The sequence below is a fragment of the Rhipicephalus microplus genome, chromosome 7, assembly GCF_043290135.1.
Source record: "Rhipicephalus microplus isolate Deutch F79 chromosome 7, USDA_Rmic, whole genome shotgun sequence".
Lineage (NCBI taxonomy): Eukaryota > Metazoa > Arthropoda > Arachnida > Ixodida > Ixodidae > Rhipicephalus > Rhipicephalus microplus.
This window is the reverse complement of record NC_134706.1, coordinates 25,322,351-25,345,515: the sequence shown is the minus strand read 5'-3', so window position 1 is coordinate 25,345,515 and position 23,165 is coordinate 25,322,351. Positions and strand designations below refer to the sequence as shown.

Sequence of the window (23,165 nt, the reverse complement as noted above, 5' to 3'; positions counted from 1 at the left end):
AATTGTCGTAATATCTTTGAATGTCAGCAGATGTACGCCTTCGGGTTGCAGGTACTCCGGATCTAAGCGGGATGCCCGGTGAACGAGGACCAAGAGCGCGCCGCCGCCGCCGCTTCGTCGGCCGCGAGGCACCTGCGCAAGATGCGTGCTCGTGACAAAACGACAAAATCCGCGGCAAAATTCCTAGACTGTCCATGGTGAAAATTCATTACATCAAGGTTGTCTTCCGCTGCTTTTTTTTTTAACTGAGAGGTCACAAATACATGTGCTCCTGTGGAGTAACGGCGGTGAATAGAAAAACTTCGTTATATCGAGAAATCAGTTATATGAAGATTCCTTATAAGCAGGTTTCACTGTACACACTGCTACACACTCGGAACTCAGATTTGCTCTTCAGCCGGTCGAACCTGACGTTCCTGTACGGCCTGATGGTTTACTGGATCGACTACGACGACTGGGACTACGAATGACCAGCGCTCAGCCTGTACAGCGGGCTGCGGTTGCTGTACAAGATGACCGACTACCTGCGCGGTTACTTATGCACGCCGCAAGACCTGCCGGGATGCATGAAAGTCGAACCAGACTTTGTGCCGCTCGAAGACCTTCGCAAGATCGACACCTGGCCGGAAGGGGGCGTTCCAGTCACCGCTAGAAAGCGGCGAGATATGTCTAGCGGAACCAACGGCGCAGCCGTGCGCCAATGAAGTGCAATGCTTCACGCGAATACGTCTAGCATGGCACGACCCTTGCCGAGATGGATTACCTGAACACACACACACACACACACACACACACACACACACACACACACACACACACACACACACACACACACACACACACACACACTTTATCGGGAAAACGGAAGCAATCGAAGCTTGACATGTGCTTACCAGTCATAGTCGTGAGCACAATCAGGGGGAACACGGAAATTAACTTTTGAAAGCCAAAGCGGCGATCGCATTTCAATCGCCACCTCTGTGTAGAACACGTGAGCAACCGGTCACGCATCGGCCTTTGGTCGGCGGGCCGTAACCTCATGGAAGCAGTATCGGGCTCTGACGTGGCCAGCCTGACAACCAGGCCACGCATGCTCCAGGTACACCACTTCGTAGCCCGAAACTGCCTCAAGGTTTCGCCCCACAGAGCTAATACCGGCTGCTCGCGTGAGGTAAGATGGCTATTACAATTTGAACATTCGGTGTCCCCTCTCATATTGCTCATGGTGGTACTATTTTTTCTCTCTATCGCATCGCGAAACACTCCCCGTTATCTTGTAAGTCCATGGTTGATTGTTGAAAAAACAGGTCACTGACCAATGTCAAATAAAAACAAAGACGTTTCGGGATTGTGAACAAGGATTGTGAACAAGGATTGTGAACGGGATTGTGAACAAGGGATCCGTACGGATCCCGAAACGTCTTTGTTTTTAGTTGACATTGGTCAGTGACCTGTTTTTTCAACAATGCCTTTACCTGACCAGACGGCATTCCGTCGAAGTCCATGGTGCGTGAGTGCCCCTGTTTATAAGAGAAATATCTGCACGATTTAAGACACATCCCGTTGTTTTTAGACATCGCAGAAGTGTCACATAGTTTGGGAAGTTCGTCACTGAATTTAAAGGAAGAATTGAAAACTGTTACTGCTACGACCGACTGGAAAGTACGCGTCACGTGAAAGTGACAGAATCTGAATCAAAGCGCATCGAAGACGAATCTGCGTGGTCGGCGAAATCGGCGAGCAGTTTGAAATACACGAGTAGACATGCAGTTTACCGTTTTCTCGGAATGTGTAGTGGTTGCTTGCTACGCGAAAAAATTTCTCCTGTTAAGCGCCGCAGTGACTAACCCCACCTTTTTGCGTGTCTGACGAATAAAAGGTTGATATGGAGGTTTTCCTGCGCACAGCTCAAAAGAAACAGACAAACACCAAGCACTACAGGCAAAACAAAGGCGATGCGCTGGCACTAGCGAGATATTGCGTGCAGCTCGTCACGAGAAAATAAAAGGGCGGCACGCCTTTATTAAAATACCGCCACTTCTTTCCACGGGTACTTCCGGCCTGATGTAGCAGAACTAGTGACCTGGCAGAACGGCCGCACGTTCCAGGCAAGATAAATCTTGATTACGGCCTTGAAAATTGATTGCGAACATTTTAAACTACGCATGACCTTGGTTATATCTCAAAAAAATGGTACGTCATGAATCGGAAAGCACAATCTCGTAATACAAACAACTGCCCTCAATTTAAAATATAATTCAAGTTTTTTTTTTTTTTTGGTAGTAGTCACGACAGTAGTTTTAGCTGCACCCAAGTATTTCCCTCTCGATGCAAAGTTCGTGGACGGGAATGACAGAGGCCTTACTGACATACGATCTTCACAAAAAAATCTGTGGTCTACAAGAAAAAAAAAACTGTACACGTGATCGAGACGACATCCCGATTAAGACTGGTCAAAAAGAAAAGACTGGTCAAATAGAAAACCATTACCGCTGCGGCTTCATCAAGACTGTTCCACTGTGAATAGAAAAAAAAAAACAGACGGCAATAAAGTTTCGCAAAAGTGGAATTCCACTACCATTTCCCTTTAGGCTACGGTTAATACATGGCATTCTACAGGACATGCGCCTCATACTGATCTAAAAGGGCACCGCCAAAAACGAACACGAAGGATGAAATGATGACAGGACATGCACTGTACTCGCAACAGCGCTCTTTTCATCAGCGCGAACCCAAACCAACTCGCTAACCTATCTCGCCTGAAAAACTAGTGCCTGCTGGATCACCAAAGAAGCTGTCTATACAGGCAGTACATAAATCGGCAACATACCAATCAATCTCCTCTGTCCTGCATCACTGTCGATTATTAACAATCTCTGATTGCTCTAGAAAAAAAACTTTTTTTCTGCCCATAACAAATGCAGCAAGAAAAAGTAACATTTTGCCATTGGTTTCCGCTTTTTTTTAAATTCATGCCGGCTTCTTTTGCCAGCAGCGAATACCAGAAACGTTGAAAAGCTGGTCCAGGCGACCCATTTGCCATTTGCTTTAACGACGTGCACTAGCAGGCCGATTACGCAGTGTATGGTTAGCTTTACTTCTCACTTCAATACACAGAACACTGCAAACTAACCAGAACTATAGACGACGAATATGCACCTTTTAATAGTCTGAGCAGCGAGTGGAGATCGTCGAAATTGAAAGTGATGGCTCGCGGCCTCTGAATTTGTAGACAATCTCGAAGCCCTGCACCTTCTTCAGAGGGAATATCTCCAAGCTTGTGACGCCAGGTGACACTCAGTTTGCTTAAAAAAAAAAAAAAAAAACTGCGTGCGTTTAGCAACCCCATCAAGCATGCGCAGAGTACCCAATGACTCAACCGGAAAAGGTCCATCCTTGATGTGGGCATCTACACTGACCGGCGTGACCGTTATCTACAGCCACGCTGAAGACTTTGCGAACACACTTGCACGCTTTGGGAAATGAGCACAGAGACGTACGTTTCACCGCAGAAAACTTCGTGGCAAATCTTTTTTTTAATACACAGTCCCGGTCAGGGCTCAAAGTGCCCAACAAAAAACGAAGTTCGTGGCAAAACTGTCCTTGCACTTAGCCTAGGTGACCACGTCGAAAGAGGGCACAGCATCATCACGGCGACATCATTCAACACTGCATAGGGTTTCCACCACCTCCTCTTCAAACTCCGGCTACATACTGAACGGGGCACTGCACGGAATGGGTGGCAACTTGGATTCCTGTAGGAAACATTTCAATATCCATACTGAACGCTTACTGAAGAGCCACTGCTCTCACCAGCTCTGTTCATGATACACAAGTTTCACCAACTGCATTGACAAATTTTGCACCCACCAATGAGAACAACGCAACAGTGCTCACTGCAGAACTCCAAGCCCAGCAGAGACACACCTTTGCAGACGTACAGTTTAAATCTTGATACAGTCGAACTCACACATGAATAATTGTGTATATCGAGCACTTGCAGAACCCTAGAAATATGCGGTATCTAAGGTATTTGATCCATCAAAGTACCTATATACAGAAGTTTCTGGTTATCCACTTAAGATGTGATATATCACATTGCGAGTGTGTAACAGAGACGAGATACAACAAATCAACGGGTATAACGTAGTAAACCAAATTTTTGATGGCATCAGCACGTTATGAATTCGTGGTTACACAAGAACTGGTGAATATCGTGAATGTGTTTCATGCTGTACGCAGCAACACTGTCACAGCTTTGTTTCACTGTAGCCTCAGAAGACCATGGAGGCAAGAAAGACATTCAGTACCAACACATCACGATGCTATTTTCTGTCTCAACACACTAAAGTCTGCACGCAATGATCATGAAGATTTGCCAGAAAGATTGGCCAGAGCTCTTCTTGAGGCCGTGAGAGGCAACACGTTAACCGGTTTCTTAATTATACATCCAGGAATGCCAGACGAGTAGATCAGCGACACCAGAGCTAGTTGAATACAACAGTTTGCAACTGAAGCTGGCTGATTGATTCCATGTGGTGTTTTGTGTCCGGATTCTCGCTTTTCAGTGATAGCCTCTGGTGGTCAGAAATTGCAAGTAGAGCGATTCACGCACCAACTACGACAAGACAACACTGTGGTATGCCACGAGTAATTAGTGCGGTTGCTCCAGCAAACGTGCTTCCGTTGTATTCCAACAGCACAGCTGGTGCATGTCAGCTTCACCTAGTTATGTGCAAAGCCCATATTTCACATACTTGATTTCATTTTGCAAAGGAATATGCGGTAAGTGAACACCAATCTCAAATAATTACAAGGCATGTCTGTGACTCCTGAAAATTACAGCATTTTCTATAAGCTAGCGATTCGAGACAGTGACTGTCATACTGCGCTTTTATTTTTTTTTTACACATTATTTTTCCAAGCGGAATGGTAGACAATAAGACAAGGTACAAAAGTTGATCAGAATTTCAGTTAGAAATGAACAAAGTACAGATTCGGCACATGACGAGGTTGTGCAAACTACGATACAAGAACATAAGTGGCCCACATGCAAACTTGCATCTTGCACCTTAAACCATCCTTGAGTAACAAGTTTCACTGTGGCATGAAAACTAGCCACGATTTCACAAGGCCTGAACGATTACAAATCAGTAGTTGCCAATTCTGAACTTGATCCCACCAACACCATATTGTTTTACAGGAAGGGCTGAGCATGCTTCTTCACTGTACCACCAGGGATGTTACAATGCTGCGGATTACCATTTCCTTTAGCCTAATAGAAGAGCGACACACTTCAGTTAATACTTTATGGAAAACGCTTTTACAACGAACAAATTTACTCAGAGACTGCATTAGTTTGTGCCATTAGTGCACTAACTTAGAAATAAACAGAGAAACAGACTGATAAGCAATATGCCAACAGTAGCACGAATCGCTCAGGTAATTGTTTTATTTTTCTCACATAATCTTACTTGGGATCGTAATGGCCTGTCCCAAAGCTGTGAAACGGCGCCTCAATCTACCAAATGCGATTTGTCATTCCACCAAAATCACGCAAATGGAGAAAATTATCACATTCGGACAAAGGGCCCTTCTATTTCGACTAGCTGGAACGCAATACCCATAAATTTTTTTTCTGTTACCTTTTCCTTATTTTTTTTTCCTCTGCTCACAAAAATTATGCCAAAGGGTTGAGAGTTGCAATGGTGTTAGAAGTTTGTACAGCCACCTCACTTATTGCACCCTTCAGTGAGAGAAGTGGAAGCTATTAACAAGGAATCAACAAGTTAGCGAGCGTTCTTAACAACCCATATATCCCTTTCCGACACCACGACCAGGTTGCTGGACATGACAAAAAAAAAGATGCAGAAAAGCAAGGAGAACAACCGAAACCACTTTGCCAGCTTCTGTACGAGTCGAGCAATATGTTTTTAAATGTAGTTTCTCCTGAAGCCCCATTTTATTATGGGCGTGACCAGGGGCGGCGCCAGGATGTTTTTACTGGGGGGGCAACCACGAAAAGTGAGTTCCTCCGGGGGGCAAGCTAGCTCTGCTCCTACTAGGTTTTCAATATATGCTTCCGGGCACTTGGGTGGGCATAGGGGGGGGGGCAGGCGAGAATTTTGGGGGGGCTCCAGCCCACCCTTGTTCCCCCCTGGCGCCGCCCCTGGGCGTGACTCACAGTAACAGCGTCATCTGCACAGAAATGTGCGCGCACAATCTGGTCAAGTATCTAAAATTATTTTAGGAGCTATCTTTGCACAATTCGAATGGTTTAAATCACGCGAACTGTCTTGCGTCTTCTTTAAACATCGTTGCAAAAAGGAAGCTTCCGTAATCGGAAGTGTTCTGGCAATGCAAGAATGTATTTATGTCCGGTACACTTGACACCAGGATGGGATTGGCACACATCGTGCTAAACATGGAGAGGGAAAAATAAAACAAGAGGCAGCGTCACACGAAAGTCTTCAAGCCAAGCCACGAAAAACCAAACAGGGACATGCTGGGAACTTGTCAAAAGCACGAAGGACGAGGAGGGAGAGGCGTCTGATGGAAGTTGACTTGTGCATGCCAGGAACCTTCTCCCTTCTACGTAATCTTTTCCTTCGTTGTGCTGAACGCCATGTGCAATGGCTAATCATGACAAAAGTTGTTCTTGGGTCAAAATTAACTGTGGTTGTGTTTTAAAGACCATGAACCTCATGTCAGGACCGAAAGCACCTCTCTTTCAATGAAAATAGTGTGCGTGTACCCACACGCGCAACAAATGATATTCCATGTCCAGTATACTGCACATGGTTCTCCTGTGAAAGCCGTTGTACTTCCAGTCTTAATTGTTCTGCATGCTTTTCAATGGCCTATTGGCTAAAAAAGAACATTAAAGAACTTTGTTCCGCCCTGGAAAAAATTCGGGTCGGAAAGGGAACTATGAAGGACATGCCGTAGGCAGCATATGGCAGCACACGGGTTTTTACACTGGATGTAGGGCGTAAGAGGTCGTGTTTTTTTTTTTTTAAGATGACAATGAATAAACGCATAACTCACTGAAAGGTTAACACATGTTATACAATGAACACAAAATTTCAATGCTTAAACGAAAATACGTTCAGCTCCTCAGCTTTCAATACAAACATGTGGTCCAGCACAGCCTGCAAGTCACTGGTGCGGCTAAACTGAACCTGTTTCACACAGGTGGCTTGCAACCTTCTCGAAGAACAATGCACAAAACTTTATGTTTCCAAAAAAGGACAATGCTTTTGTTGAGCTCAACAGCAAAGCATGCAAGTGTACCTTTAGTAATGGTCACCAACAATATTAACCATGAACGAGAACAACAAAACAGCGTTGAAAATGAAAGGCTTCTGCGGTACTCGAGTCCCGTTACAAAAGCAGTGAACTGATGGTGTAGCACAAAGAACACAAAACACACGCCACTACAATGACAACAAAAAAAAAGAATCACTGTAAGAATTTACCTCATCGTTCCAAAGTAAGCAGTAACTATAAGCATCGCATACCGCACATGTACGACTGCATTTCCATTTTAGCACTGTTAGTATGGCAAAAAAAAAAAAAAACGAACAAGAAAGTTCAAGGTCTTTTTTTGCAACAAATGGCATGCCCTAAAGTGCTCTAACACAACCGCATTTGGGTGATTTTGGGAAGTACAGTACAAGACACAGTTAAAGAGAACGCCTGGGTGCAAAACCATTGCAAATTTTAATTACCATTCCAAATTTACAACTGCAAGGTTTGGACATATACAACTCGCGGGTGATAGTGCAGGCACCTGTACACCCACGCACAACGCCTGGAAACTTTCGGTCGACACTTGCAGCTCGCGCACCAGCAATGCCACTGCCACACATTTAGCGGGTTCCGTTTAACTGTAGAGTACACGGTACAGTTTCACGGCGACAAACTATACCTTCAAAGAATGCCATGTTCTCTTGTAGGAACACATGCGGACCGAGTGCAGCTCCTCTTGCACATTACTCGGCTACATTTCTTGTGAACTGACAGCGAGTGTAAATTCAACACATGCTGGTCAATAATGCCAAAGGCAGTGAACGCAGAAAGTGTCGAGCGTTGGTTTACAAATCGCGACAGGCAAATTCGTACGCGTGGGCAGTAACAATAACATTATGCAAGCCCACATTATGAATGGTGCTAAAATAGTTTCCGAGGTTTTTCTGGGCCGAGTAAGTCTTTGTAATGGATTATGTGAACATGCCAGTAGTGAGCATGTTGGCCTAAGTGGGTCGAGGTTGTGGACAATTGCGAACCTAAAACGCCAGACGCTACCATGTCGTTGTAAAATGGATTTCGTTACCTACAGCAACAAAAGAGCATAGGCGGGTTGTTTTTTAGTAAGACACAAACTTTTCTCTAGGATCATGCAGCAGTCCGAAAATATCAATGAAGCAAAAAGATTAGCCAATTCGGGAACATTTTACATTTGCAATTTTAGCCTTTCTTTAAAAAATGCGAAGACAGCTCACTGACTTGCCGTCACTTCGTACCTCAACCATGTTTGAAGGAATTTAGTTTTATTTAAACACTTTGAAACTGCAGAGCTCTCATTCTTGCCAGCAAGCACTTTCACTTTTTCAGAATCTAATCACATGCAGCAAGTGGAACATTTGCTCAGTCATTACGAAAAGCAAGTGATCACACGTTTAAGCTAATGTGCTTACTTAAGCATGCCGCGCAGCATCGGAATTATCAACTTTAAAGTAGAAGCTTAAGCTAGTTAATACACAATTTATGTGAAAACTGCGCAAAAAATAGTGACTCAGTGAAAGACTGGTTTCTTAAACCCCGTTTCCTTGCACAGTTTTCACATAAATTACCTTGAAGCATATGTAAGAACCTTAAAGGGGTACTGACAAAAAATGCCAGGCCTGCGCGGAAGGCGCAGCACAATCACAGCGAAAGCTAGAAGAACGGCCTTTCATAGCCTTTTCTAAACACTCATTGGGCAACTACTGCAAGCACACTTGCTTGATACCCACTAGGTCATTATTAATAAATTGATTTGGGTAGTAAGCAGGCATTTTATATGCTATTTCTCGTCATTCTTCTGAGAAGTGTGGTATCCGCTAGACACTTGCAAGAGATTTTGTGCCAATGGCTCGTGCAGTGGCTGACGACGATGACGAATTATGGCTAAAGTGGGTATGCGCCGCAGTTAGTAGGGGAACAAGAACAAGCTTTTGCAATAGGTTGGAGCATCGGCCGGCCCACTCATTACGCTATTCGCATTGTGCGACGACTGGTTGTTATTTCGCTGTTTTAAAACGCTTTTATAACTCGTATTAACGTGACTGCTTTCTTGACATCAAGCCTGCCTAAGGCAAGTTTGACAACAAGTTACAAGCACCGGCGTCACTCAGTGGTAGAATACTGGGCTGGGACCCAGCAGACCCGGATTCGAGTCCCACTGTGTCATTGATGCTAGTATTTTTTTTTTCTAATTTCGCACGAGGTGGTTATGGACACCGGTGGCGAACAACTGTGCGTGACCCGAGATGCGATCTCATAGGATCTTTTGCTGTAAAAAATTTCATGGCAGAGATAGCCGGCAGGATCTTGTGAACTTGCATATGTCGTCGACCAAATCTGAACAGCGAATACAGCTCAGAAGGTAATTTGTACGAAATGTGAAGCTCGTGTGCCGCCCGATCCAGTGCTAAACCCCACACCTCGCAACTTTGACAACATAAAAAAGGGACCTGAAGGGGACCTCAAACTTCCACAACAACACCGCGGGTGAACTCGAAAATGCCCAGCTAAATCACCACGTCGTAGTTGCCATCGCCCTTTTGCCGTGCCTGTGCCAGCAGGCTACTATTTGGTGGCTGTTCACGAGACCATGTCTGTGGTGAGCGTGCGGAAGCCTCAAGAACATCGTTGCCACCAGGTGACAACAATGATGACGACAGCGAGAACATAGTGCAGGACGTGCCGCACACAAAAGAACATGAGTAGGCGATGCAGGCAGCACAGAAATGTGCCCCAGTTCTGTGTGTTGTTCCGCACGCAACATGGCGTTAGTTGAACACGGTGGCAACTTACCATTGTCGGATCTCTCCCAAACAAAAACTGATCAGTAACAAACAGTCTGTAATCATCTGTCGCACTCTGCAGCAAGCAGTGTGCCGTGTCGTGGCTAATAGGCCTTCAGCAACATATTGCAAAAAAAAAAAAGTTGGTGCCACTTTTATATAACCCTTTATGTGCTCTTTTATATTATATTAAGCATCGAATACCCTCGCAACCTTTGCAATGTCAACAACTTCAGAGATAAGAGCTTGTTTGCTGCAGTACCGCAACAGGTTACATCTAAGAAAACACAGTGAGACCAGCAATTAGAGCACACAAAAAATAAAGAACACATATGACAACTGCAGAAGGAAAAAAACTTGTATTCACTCTGCAAAGCAATCTTGACAAAACAAACTAGTTCACTTCACAAACGAAGGAAGGCTTTGGAACAGCACAATTTGTACATAGGTAATTGCACAAACCAAACGAGACCAAGAACGCTTTTACTAGCACTGCAACAAGCAAAGCCTGCAAGACGCTTAACAAAGGTTCAACACGACAGTAACGAGCGAAGGCTGCAAATTCTTGGAAAACTTCGCCAGCATCCGTGCTCGTAGGTTAAGCAAATGCACATGTCGTTCGTCGTGTTGCTGGTTACGCGACATCAATGCATTGGTCACATAAAAGTCTTCTTAAGAAAAAGTGCCGGCACAAAACTTTTTTTTTTTTTCATTTTGCTGCTTATTTTCATCAAGCAAAGGTGTGCGACTCTGAACCCACAGGAAAAGATATAGTGCCAATCTTCACAAGACCATAAGTGGTTAAGCACAATGGTTCCTGTGGCTGTAAAAAAGCTGTGATATAATTTAAATGATTTAGTAACACCGTTATATATCATTTAAATGATTTTACATAATGGTTTTAACGGCTGTAGAAAAGCGGTCATATAATTGATGCTCTGGGGCATGGCAGTACATTTTTTTGCGGTTTTCAAGCCACGGACCTTCGTTTACTACCGGAAACGAAAACGTAAGAAAGCGCGTCAGCAGCACTGTAGCAGTATTGGCCAGTTCAGTGCCGCGAAGAACCAGCGATACAAAAAAAAAGGAATCTTGGTCATTATTAAAAGGTCCGACAAACAAGCACGCAGATGGGAGAGCTGGCAGCAGCTCAGTCAGTGCAGAGGCATGCCACTGCCACGGGGACCACACAGGACACCTGTAGTTCTGTGCCGCAGAATCGCTCCGCCAAGCTTTATATCATGCCACTCCTTACAAGTTGATCGTCGCCATAACTGTGTATCCAGACGAGTGTTCACAAAACCACATGAACCGGTAATAAGATGTTTTAGCAGTGACGGTAACACTGTATTGCATACATTACCATATCACTGTTCCCCAGTCCCGAAAACGTTTTAGCACTGAGACTTGCTCAGTGAGTACGGTTGATGATGTTGACAATAGTAGCTGGTACAGGCATTGCGGACTGATAGGTGCAAATGAAGAAATTACTTCTTTGCCAAGCGTCCCTGCTAGGAAGTTTGAAATGCAATACATTCAGAATTACGCGACCGTCGAAAATTTGCATTAACAACAAAACAAAATAGATCTGTTTACGCTATGTGCTTGCCCCGCTATTTGCCGCCAGATGGCAAACCCGTCTACGCCACTTAAGTTTGTGACCACAATAATAACGTGTAATGCCACCACTACGAAGTGTGCAGGCAAAACAATCTGTCTGACATTGTTAAAGAAAGAGTTAATAGATTAATGGGTATGGGTGTATAAGGTCACAACCACAGGATCAATGAAGTTTGGTATTATAAGTGAAGTATGAGCCACCTTTTCAATTATGCGCAGCTTACTGTATACCGATAGAGCCAGTATACATTATGGATGAGTGTGCATATGGTAAAGGTTGGGCACGCACGCTCTTCAGCAGGTACTGGATGTTATGTACGAAAAGCACAAAGAACCGGCCCTGCTAAAACAACCTATTACTTGAAGGAGAATCAAAGTGAGCTCATCGTTAGTTCCTACATCAGCCCTCAGAATGCCAAAAAAATGCTTAGTCAACGATGGCATCAAAAAAAAAAAAAAAAAAAAGACACGTCAAAGAGATACAGCCAGTTCTTCCAGGCATTAAGAAAAATGCAGCTGGTTCGTACCTATGACAGACAGGCCTACTTAGCTTACCCAGCTCCACGATCGTTGCACACAGCGACAGAGCACATAACCACACAGCGACAGCACTGGTTCTTCGCACGAAGGCAGCCAAACACCAGCAAGTGAAAAAAATACACACAATGCTACGTAACTGCTACGACCACACACCACAAACACACGCACACAATGTAGTAAACGCACTCACTAGAAACATTCTCAGTGTGAAAAGACGGTTGCAGTGCATGCACACATTCCACCTCAGATGCCGCGTGCAGAGACATCACGTAGAAAAAAAAAAAAAAAACGGATAATGCAAGCATTACAAACTGTGGGCCATGTGCGCAGGCAAGACAGTCGGTGATCGTCGAAACAACTTATTCAGCGTAACAACCTTCGTGGCTAACGTGCGAGATGCAGGAACGTAAGGGAATCGGGAATTGTGGAGAGCGCAGGCTATACAACATTCTACACTGCTACCTACGCCTGCCTCTGTGTTGAAAGCTACAGTAATGGGATCGTTTCCCCTAACCAGCGCCTCAACTGCAAATGTCAACGTCTGGTGCCGCGCAAGAGCTGTACACTAGGGGGCCGGTACCGTAAAACGGAATGCCATTCATTTGCTCCATACCGCCATGCTTTGTGTCGCACATATGGGGGCCTGTGGCATTTCCGAATGGCTAATGAAAGCCGTATAGCAGTTTTAAATTGTAGAGCACTTTTCATTGGCCATTTTGAAAGGTGTTGGGGCCTACACAAGTGCAACACAAAGCATGATGGTATTCAGTATTCCGTGGCACAATATTGGCCTACGAAACTCTGTCCTATGGAATATCCGGCTGTTCGTAACATTCTCCTAAAAAAACGAGCATGCGGTCAAGGTCCCAGAGAGCTGTCTCTCGTGGGCCTTGGGCACTGGTTACAATGACAGATAAGACATGTCTCTTGAATCACCCTACCTGCGAACACACTTAAGACAAAAGCTAACATAGTCACTGAGGAACGCCGCACGTTTTACAGAAATCTCATTACAAGTCAAAACAATATGGCAGCATTCGTAAGGAATCTCTCAAATCACATTCCACTCATTACCGAAAGCGAATGGCCACTTGAGAACAGTGGAAACGCGGCAATTCGCTTTTGCGTGGAAATCAGCGTGTTTTTCCTTCCCCCCCCCCCCCCCCAAAACACAGGAAAAGGTGTTAAGTGCAATACATGTGGGTCGAAAGGCCGCAGGTGCCAAAAGGGAACAGAACCTTTTGTAATGTATACTGCAGTGAGCAGAGAAGTAAACACACTAAATATTACAACACCGTTTACCCAGCCATCCTTTGAACTTTAAGGGGGAAGGAATATTGTAAGCAATACACTTCGAAACAAACACTGCCTCAAGCTCACCTCATCGAATCAAGACATTTGCTTCACAAACAGAATGGAAGGGTGCTGACTAAAGTGAAAAAACATTTATCGACACTACAGCTCCCGCACAGGAACCTCACTGTCAAAACATCAGTAAATATTTTTCGCCTTGCACGGCGTTTTTTAATTCTTTTTCACCAAACCAATGTCTGCCTCAGACTTCACAAGAGTTCATCGCACCCTCGAATTAAACGAAGTGTAGTCTTACGAAAAGAAAAACGGTAAAGCGAAACAGAACACTCTGGAAAACTGGCGCAACACCACACTCCACGAGGGATTCGCATCCCTCTCTGCCAATGAAACGACACACTTCCACAACAAGAGAGACCCACAAACATTCGGGCTCGCAGCCACTCGATTAATCACGACCCTCCCAACAACCAACCAATAAGCTTCTCGCGGCGACTCAATACCCTCTCCCCTAAATCAAAGCACTCCAGTCACCACAAGTTGTTCGTCGGCCACATCAGACGGTGCCAAAGCCGGCAAACTGCATTTTTCTTAAGTACGTTGGGCTGGCAGCGAGACACTAACGAGCACGTGAGCCGCAGCACACTTTGTTTAAGTCTGCAGGGGGACTCAACACCACCAGGCCGACGAGTGAGAATACGTGTGCACAAAGAGGGTTCGGGGAGTGTGTCTGTACAAAAAACGAGTGTCACAAACGACAAGGCATTTTCGTACCTTCTCGTCGTTCGGCGGCACAAATGTGGCGCAACACATGTTGGCGTCTCGACACCGTCTGGCGCATTCCTCGTTGCCGCAGCGAACGCGACACAGCCCCTCTCGTGGCGTGAAGGAGCCGAAGTGAAAAAAACCTGTTGCCAAACGGTGCCGGCGATAATCACGACCTCGACGGTAGGTGGGGAAGTGAGGGAGGACGACGGGGAAAAAAGGCCGAAGCGGTCGTCGCTCTTTTCCTTGCCGGAATCTTCACATGCGGGCGGCCTTCTGCTGAATGAGCTGAAACGGGAGGGACAAACGCGCTCTGAACAGTGCAAGACAGCTAAGCGAATTGGCCACGCGAGTGGCTGCATTCACTATTAAAGACAGGACGACGCTTTCACGTTCACGTGACACTGTCAAATAACGCTTCTTTGGATGTAACGTCAAGGCTTTGCAAGTATAACCCATAGCAAAAAATCTTGAGGTACTCAAGCATCAAATTATTCCACACGTGAATTTGTGGCTTAAAGGTAAAGAGGCAAACTTTGCAATGACGTCGCATCAAGACATGATGATTTCATAATTATACAAGTGGTGTCAAGCTTCAGGACAGGTCACCATTGAAAAGAGTGCTTCCCGAGGTCAGAAAACACTATCTCATACCGATAACTGCATCAGTTCTTATTTCCCATACATGCCCGAAGCATGTCCCTAGAGGCATCTTCCGGGCAGCAGTTCTCGTCTTTTGTGTGAGGTGTTTCTTGTAAGCAGGGTAACTCGTACGCCTTTGCTTATCAACCCGTATTTTACTGTAGCCCCACAGGTGTCTCTTATGGCCATTTGTGTCTTGTACCAGTGTCTCTCACAAAGAGGTTCGACTGCAGCATTATCAAAGATAGGTGCTTTTGTGCACACACATACACACAGCATGATATAGCAAACGGTGCAAAAGTGACAACACACATTCCAAATTATTTGTTGTACGTTCTGGCATATTGTGGTAATCAAGAAAAATTGCAGCAAGGTACAACTGTCACATCAGACCTAGTTTTTATTTTAACAGCCCGGTGTCCCTCATTCCAATCAAATGTGTGGACCATCCACAACTAGAATACTAAAAGTATCTGCGATGCCACGGGATGCTTTTTTGGCAATTTCAACAGTACACAATTGACTAGCTTTCGCTCTGTGCGCCACCTAAGAAAGGCCCCTCATCCTAATGACACAAAAACAAACTACATTGTTGGTGCATTAAGCATCTTTCACTTAACGCTCCATACCAAATAAGCATGCCGTTCTTGCAAAGTCCTTCCAGAACAACATTTGTGAACAAAACTGTTTAACCCAAACAGCGACGCTCTTGCAGCTTTCAGTCTTGCACAGTTTAGGTTACAAGCATTCAATGTAAACGAATGAGAGAAAGGTTCCTTTAAAACTTTATTGATAAAAGAAACGAGTGCAGATCAAACAAACGTGCTCCCTTTCACCGAAATAGATACGCTGCATTTGGCTTATAGCAATTAATTCATCTTCATCTTTCCGGACCATCCGGGGGAGTGAGAAACGACAGCCCACTGTAAAGTGGAGATGCGAAACATCAGCTTCTACGGCCAGGTATACTGTGTAGAATTTGGGGCGCAGTGTATGTTCTGACATAAAACAAGCCCCTGTAACCAAACCAAACCCTAAAAGGTGTGTCAGACTTTATCAGCACAACTGTCGGCCTTAAAGCTGACCCTGGATCAAACGGTAAAATATTATTCCAAACTCTACTTTAAGTAGATGTAACGAGCTAACGCTACACCCCATTAGGTCTTAGAAAAATCGCTGTGGCTTTTGCAACACCCTACTGGCAAAAGTGAAGCCCGCGCTGCTCAACCTTCATCTCCTTGAATTGAGGGAACATATTCTGTCCAGGTGGTGCCCGCTTAGAGATAAAATTGTTTTGCTCTGTTCACGTTGACGCTAGGTTAATTATCAAATAAGAGATCAATGTTTGCAATCATAGCTGTAACAAATGAAAATCATTACTGATGATTTGATCGCCAGTAAAATTTGCCGAGACTTGGCATTTTTTATAGAAACAAGTACCTCAAAAGCACATTGAGCAGTATGCGACCGGAAAAAAATTGTGATATTGAAGTTGCAGGGTGCGAGAGAAAAATGCTCTATTTACATTGCTGAACGTTGATATTCTATCCTGCTCCTACTATACTAAGACAGCGACGGCAGCCACCATCTTAGGGTGTTTACGGCTGCACTCGTGAAACATATTGTCACGGGCTCAGAAGATCACTCTGAGCGGAACACGCTCGAACTGCAGCAGCGTTGTACGCATTTGGTCACAAAAATATATCTCGTGCATATACTTTCTTCCCCGTAACATCTTCGGTGGAAGGTGCGGAGTGCGACTCGCTATACAGCCCCAGGAGCTGAATCTTCGCAGCGGATGACACATTGCTGCTACCACGATCACTGACCAAGCTACTCGAGGTAAACAAGATCCGTCAGCCCCGCAGCCATTGTGGTGCAGCCCAGTGACCCTGGCCCAATCAACGGCAAGAGCGGCGTAGACATCGACGACTTGCTGGTTCCGTACGAGCGCATCAACCACTGGGACCCGACGCTGATGTTGGCGAACATCGTGTTCTACTTGCGCGGCACGACAAAACTCTGGTACGAGACGCATCAGGAAGAGTGGACCAGTTGGGATGTCTGCAAGCAGAAATTACGCTACTTATTTGGGAAGCCCATCGGACGACAAGTGGCCACAGAGAAAAAGCTCGCGACTCGTGTCCAGACATTCACAGAGCCGTACATCACATACATCTGGGACATGTTGGCTTTGTGCCACAAGGAAGACAAGGGCATGCCTGAGGAGGTCAAAGTCGGACACATACTAAATGGAATTGCCAATGACGCCTTCAGTTTCCTGCCATGTAAGGACTGCCCGACGGTCGAGTCGTTCATGGCGGAATGTCATCCCTTCAAACAGGCAAAAAGTAGGCGCGTCGTTAACGAATTCGCCCGCCTTCCCAACACAACAACTACATCTTCCTGCGAAAGTTTGCAAGATTTGTCCACGCTACATCCACCATCAGAGCCAGAAAACGTCACCAGAATATTCTGTCCGGAACTGGAGACTATGGCACCCGCTATGTCTAAAGACAGTGCTCCAAGACGCAGCCTCACTTCTGTTTCAATAATACACGCCGTGGTTCGCCAAGAAATCGCGAATAAAGGCATTTCACCACCTTGTCAAAATGTCCTTGCTACTCCCAACTCGGCTCCTGGAGTCGTTGCAGGTGCTGCTGTGATGAAATATATCTGTGATGAAATATATCCTACACATATACTTTTTTCCCCGCAACCATATTTTCCACTTTAGCTACTCTCTTCTAACCTTTTCAGTGACACTCACGGAGGAAAAAACATTTGGTAAAAGAAACTTTGTTAGAACAGGCATCAATGAACGTCCAGATAACACCACAAAAGTAAAAAAATAATGTGTGCCAACAGTGGCATTTCAATTGGTTGCCGCTCGTAATGCAAAGCAGCTGCCCATTGTGTCGACTGAATTTCCACGGCACCGATTCAAGGAACTGGATTTGCTTGGATTGCTTCAATGTCCAACATCTACCGTAATTACTCGAATCTAACGCGCACCTTTTATCCGGTTAAGCGAATTTATAAATCGCATGCGCGTTAGAATCGAGTACAAAAAAAAAAAAAGAATACGGCCATTCTATTGCCATCGGCATTTCCAAAATGGCCTCCCCCTACGTGCGTCAGCATGGCGCGTCGGCCATTTCTGCCTATCTGTTTCCCATGTGCGGCACTTCGTACGTGTGCTGAGGAGTTCGTCATCTTGTAGTGCATTAGCATCGACGGCACGGAAGGGCCGACTCCAAGAACTCGACGAGTGCACCACGATGCCGCTTTTAAAAGAAAAGTCATCGCATGTGCAGAAACGGACAGAAATCGGGCTGCATCGCAGTCGTTCGGAGTTTCCGAAACGTGTGTGCGAGACTGGCAGAAACAAAAGCAGAAGATTGTCGGCAGCAAAGCTTCACGCAAAGGCTTCAGTGGGCCACAGCAGGGTCTGTTTCCGCAAAATTGAAGAGCTGCTCGCCGAGTATGTGCTTGAGCGGCTAGCGGCACAGCGGCTCGCGATGATAGAACTCTCCAAGTGCGGGCTATGCAGTTAGCCTTGGAAAAAGGGCTAATGCGGAGCCAGTTTAAAGTGAGCAGGTGCTGGCTAACTAACTTTATGAAGAGGAAAGGCTTTTCCCTCCGAAGGTGAACATACATATGCGAAAAGCTTTGCGGAGGGGTACGATGAAAAGCTTCACAGTTTTCACAGGTTCGTCCTAAACTTGCGACACAACAACGGCTACCTGCTTGGGCAAATCGGGAATGCCGATCAGACGCCTCTTTACTTCGACATGCCTGGCACCACAACCGTCGAGAAGAAGGGGGCGAAGCAAGTTCATGTGCTGACATCGGTCACGGTAAAACTACAGTGACGGCAATGCTCTGTTACACATCAGATGGGCACAAGCTTCCCCCGTACCTCGTATTTAAATGGAAGACGCTCCCGAAAGGAGTCGTTTTTTCGAGTGGTGTGATCGTGCGGGTCGGCGAGAAAAATTGATGCGCGTTGCAATCGATGTCTTACTTCTTTTTTCGTCGTGGAAATCGGGTGCGCGTTAATATCGAGGGCGCGGTAGAATCGAGTAAATAAGGTAATGCTCGAATTGTTCCCTGAATTTGTGGAAGCAGTTGCTTAACAATTGTGCATAGAGTGTTTTTGACCATCTTTTTTCTCTTGCTGTTGCTTTGGTCAGCTGGTTGAAGTTACTACACTCGGCTACAACTTTTCTTGACAGCAGTGTAGAACCGAGGGAACCAAAGCACGAGCCTGCCACCACACCAAGAAAATAGTACTCAAGTTTACTGACAATCTGTTCATTTGCCTTGCTGAAATAAATACTGTGTAATTTATAATGAGACTGAAACCACTGTGGCAAATTGTACGTAAAATAGTTATTGTTCACCTTGCAAGAATGCTTTTCTTTTCTAGCCATTTCTTACACAGCACCAACTTTTCAGGGCACCCGTTTTCCAAGGAAACGTGGCGTTCGCGAAGTTGGTGAGCGACCACAAACGCGCTGTCGCCAACAAAATTTATACCCGTAACGGGACACTAAAATGTACACTCGACAATTGAAATGTTTTTCCCATTCGTAACTTTCGTGTATAAGTGTGTTTTTCTGAACACATTAACAATGCGAGCGAGCCATACCGCAAGTGACCGCAAACTGCCGAACTAGGTACTTGTGGAACAACTCGTATGTGTGGTAGCCTAGCCTTCGCTCCAATGCCAAGATAGGTTGTCGCTGAGTATAGCTACATAAAACTGACGTAACCATTTTTTCTGTATAGATATTTTCATGTTGAGCATTATTCTGTGCTTAGCGTCGCTTCCCTTGTGTATATCATTCGTGCATACACTCCCACCCCAGTAATGTTCAGTTCGAGTAATTGAGTGCTCGAAAATAAAAATAAATACAAAATGTACGCACTTTCGCGCTAGTGCTCCGAAGTCTGAAAGGACGACAGAACTGGGCGGCCTACATTGTTTGTCTTTATTGATTTTCTTTCTTCCTCTATCTCTTTCTCTTCACTTCTGGTTTTTCTAAAAGAACTTGTTGTTGGGCTAGTTGGTAGAGCATTTCGAAAAGTTAATTCGAGCGCGAAAGCTTGACACGATCACACACGCACACACCCGCTGTGTGTGTTTGATGCATGGGTCTGTGCGTGTGTGAGTGATCGTGTCAAGCTTTCGCGCTCGAAATAACTTTTCGAAATCTGGTTTTTCTTTCTATGCCTTTCATTGCTTCTTCCTTTATTTCTCTCCCTTTTTCTTTTTTTCACATCTGTATTTCTATTTCTTTCCTCAATCTTCTAAAAATTTTTTGCTCTATCTTTTTATTTGGCTCTTTCATTTCCCACACAGAAGATGAAGATGAGGAAGAGACCGTGAGCCGACCCAAGTTTCTGCCGAAGCCATGCATACCTCACGATAAGCAGCACTAACGACGACGACCTTCTGTCAACACTTTACGGATTCACCTCCAGCCCAAGGCGGGCACTTTAACATCAGAGCTGTTAGCGAGTGTTACAAGCCCAACCACTTATTCAGAAACCAAGAAGCACTTCCGCAGAGCGCAAAAGAATCGCCACTAGAAAATTACCTGCGCCCGGTCAGTCGGCTCAAATTCGCGGTCCGTCGTGTGCGACGAGGAGCTGGGGTACTCCCTCGACACGACGCAGAGGAATTCGGCATGGTCGTCGTTGCCGTAGTTGTAGGACGAACCGATGTTGATCAACTGCAAAGGATAAGATGGCAAGCCCATCAGGCAAATGCCGGTGCGCGCATTAAAGCCTGCAATATAGTTGAAGCTCGCTGTAATGAAGTCTCACCTTACAAACAAACAAACAAACACACACACACACACATACACACCATGCTTGAACAGTTGCTGTAAGCATACACCCGTGCCACGGTATTTTCACGTACCTTTCTCTTTGCGAGTTTTGAATTTTTCAATTGCTTTGCTATAGACCATTTTCTGTAAGACATATGAGGAGCACCACCTTGGGCCGTTAGGCCGACGTTTTCTTGCTTTTGCTTATCGTGACGTGAACTTTAATAAAGCCATGAAACACCCCATGCACCGACCCAACCGTTTTCACACGTACGCATCTACCGTAACACTTTTTCCGGTGCATGATCAACATTACTTTTTGATTACCCAAACATATGTTTGACTTCAACACTCAGCTTCTCAAAGCCATCAAGAAGCATGCTACTGGTGAATGTCACTATCCCTAAAAAACTATATTTACTGGACAAATGCAAATAAGGCCAAAGCGGGCGACAACTACTGGAAAATTCTGCGAGCAACTCAGCAAAAAAAAAAAAAAAAAAAGACCCATTTTGCTTATTACAAGCGAAATTGGCAACTCTGGAAAGTACACAATGTGCCATTATAACCTATTGAGAAGCGAGTTTCCTACACCACAATGTGTGCATTTTGATGATGCGGAGGCAGATGATGACAGAGTTATGTCTGAACCATTGGTTATGTATAAGAAGCTTTTAAACCACCCTCTCATTAGGCAACTCACATTGTGTAACACATGGTTGTTGTTTCACAGTTATATCACACTACACTCGCACCTCATTACAGCAAGTTGCATCTTTCAAGAAATGGGTTCATTATATCCGAAAATTCGTTATAAAAAATATTGCTAACACTGTATCTATAGCAAGAGTATTTTTCAATTATTTCGTTAAAACCAATATTTCTTTATATGTGTGTTTGTTACATTGAGGTTTGAGTGCATAGTACCTCTGTTAATCCGATTCTTTCCCTACCATGATGCCTCTATAGAGTCTTTTTGAGAAGAAGTTTCAAGGACTGATGTGGCTCTGTGGTAAAATACTCAACTGCCTCCCTCGCAGTGTCCCCGAGTTCAAATCCCACAAAATCCTAGTTATCTCATTTCTTCTCACGCACAACAGCAGTTGCGATGGTGGTATAGGACAACCGCACCACCAAAATCGGCTGTTCGAATCTCGCAACAGCTTTAAAAACCCACTGCATCGTCATTTTTCGCATGTTATAAAGAACACCGAAAGAGTAGGGCCACCGAACATCGGCAACAAACACAGCAACACCAAAAATGCGCAGCCAATAAGCACTGCTGACTGCGGCTGTGTTCTCACCTGCTCGAAGCGCCAGCCATCGGACATGGTGGACACCATCTGCGTGAGTTCGTCCTCGTGGCACTGGAGGACGCGGTAGACGTGCTTGCGCGCGTCGCGTGACTTGTGGTGCTGCTGGCGCTCCTGGATCAGCCGTTTGACCATCTTGACCAGCTCCGCTATGTTGTAGAACTCGGCCTCTTCCAGCACCCCTGTTTCATCACCCAAGCAGCAGGTGCACATTATGCATATGTTAACACACATACTCTTTTATGTTTTTTTTTTGTCATTGACCAACCTTCCACAGTGCAATGAATGCCCACTTGATTGAAAGCAGCAAGAAAATAATGGGGTACATTCAAGAACTTTTATAAGCAATGACAATATTGATTTTGTTATGTCTTGTACCATTTTCCAATTTTTGTTTATTACCGTCACATCTCCCCACCCCCTCACACAATGTTCCAAACATTGAAGCCCGTGATGCATTTGTATAAATATTAATACATACAGCACAAATGACAATGTGCAAGCAATAGGCAACATGCTTTAGCGGTGGATCGAATGTTCGAGGATCATTTACTGCAGCTGTTGAATTGCATAAGTTTTTTGAAGGCGAAAACCTTAGATGCCTTATCAAACTTTCAAATTGACTATCGGCATCAACATGAGTGATTAAAAAAATTATCAGATGGCGACCTCACCACAAGATGTTATCATTACGTTGTGTAATGTGATGTGACATGATGACATCATCCAGTGAAATTGTGGTTTGGTCAAAAGTAAGCTGATCACGAAGTCAGTGAAGAACCACCTTAACCACCTACGAGTTATTTTTGGGATTATTCCGTGATTTGTCGAGAGAAGAGAAAGCAATTTTAAGGAGACTTTGATAATTTATTGTGAACTGCAAGCCGCGTGCCGTGCTATAATATTTGGCTCGCGTGTTGTCGGGAGCCTGTACTAGCGTTGGGCAGAGTTTTCTGACCATGCTCAAAAAAGTGTTGCAGGGCCCCTTTGAGGTTTTCTAATAAAGAAAAGCAGACACTTGAATTACCCTTCTTTCGTGCAGTCCAAGAAAGACACACACAACA

General features: G+C 45.0%; 1 protein-coding gene and 1 long non-coding RNA gene across 4 annotated transcripts in view; one reads left to right on the top strand and one right to left on the bottom strand.

Annotated features, from left to right (window-relative positions):
• Window positions 1-853: 853 nt before the first annotated feature.
• Window positions 854-23,124, top strand: LOC142767353 (uncharacterized). The gene is made up of 2 exons (XR_012884832.1): window positions 854-1,171; window positions 20,317-23,124. It is a non-coding gene; the product is annotated as an uncharacterized LOC142767353 (long non-coding RNA).
• inc (BTB/POZ domain-containing protein inc) overlaps window positions 3,518-23,165 on the bottom strand; it is a 31,776-nt gene continuing 12,128 nt past the window's right edge. Inside the window, exons 3-5 of one of the 3 annotated variants that reach the window (XM_075868845.1) lie at window positions 22,093-22,283; window positions 20,555-20,689; window positions 3,518-3,755 (exon numbers count right to left, since the gene is read on the bottom strand). In XM_075868845.1, coding sequence (XP_075724960.1) covers window positions 3,708-3,755; window positions 20,555-20,689; window positions 22,093-22,283 — 374 coding nt within the window. In that variant the 3' untranslated portion in view covers window positions 3,518-3,707. Of the gene's footprint in view, window positions 14,595-15,716; window positions 15,872-20,554; window positions 20,690-22,092; window positions 22,284-23,165 lie in introns of those variants that run through there. The other 2 variants (XM_037431622.2, XM_075868844.1) reach the window with 2 other exon arrangements.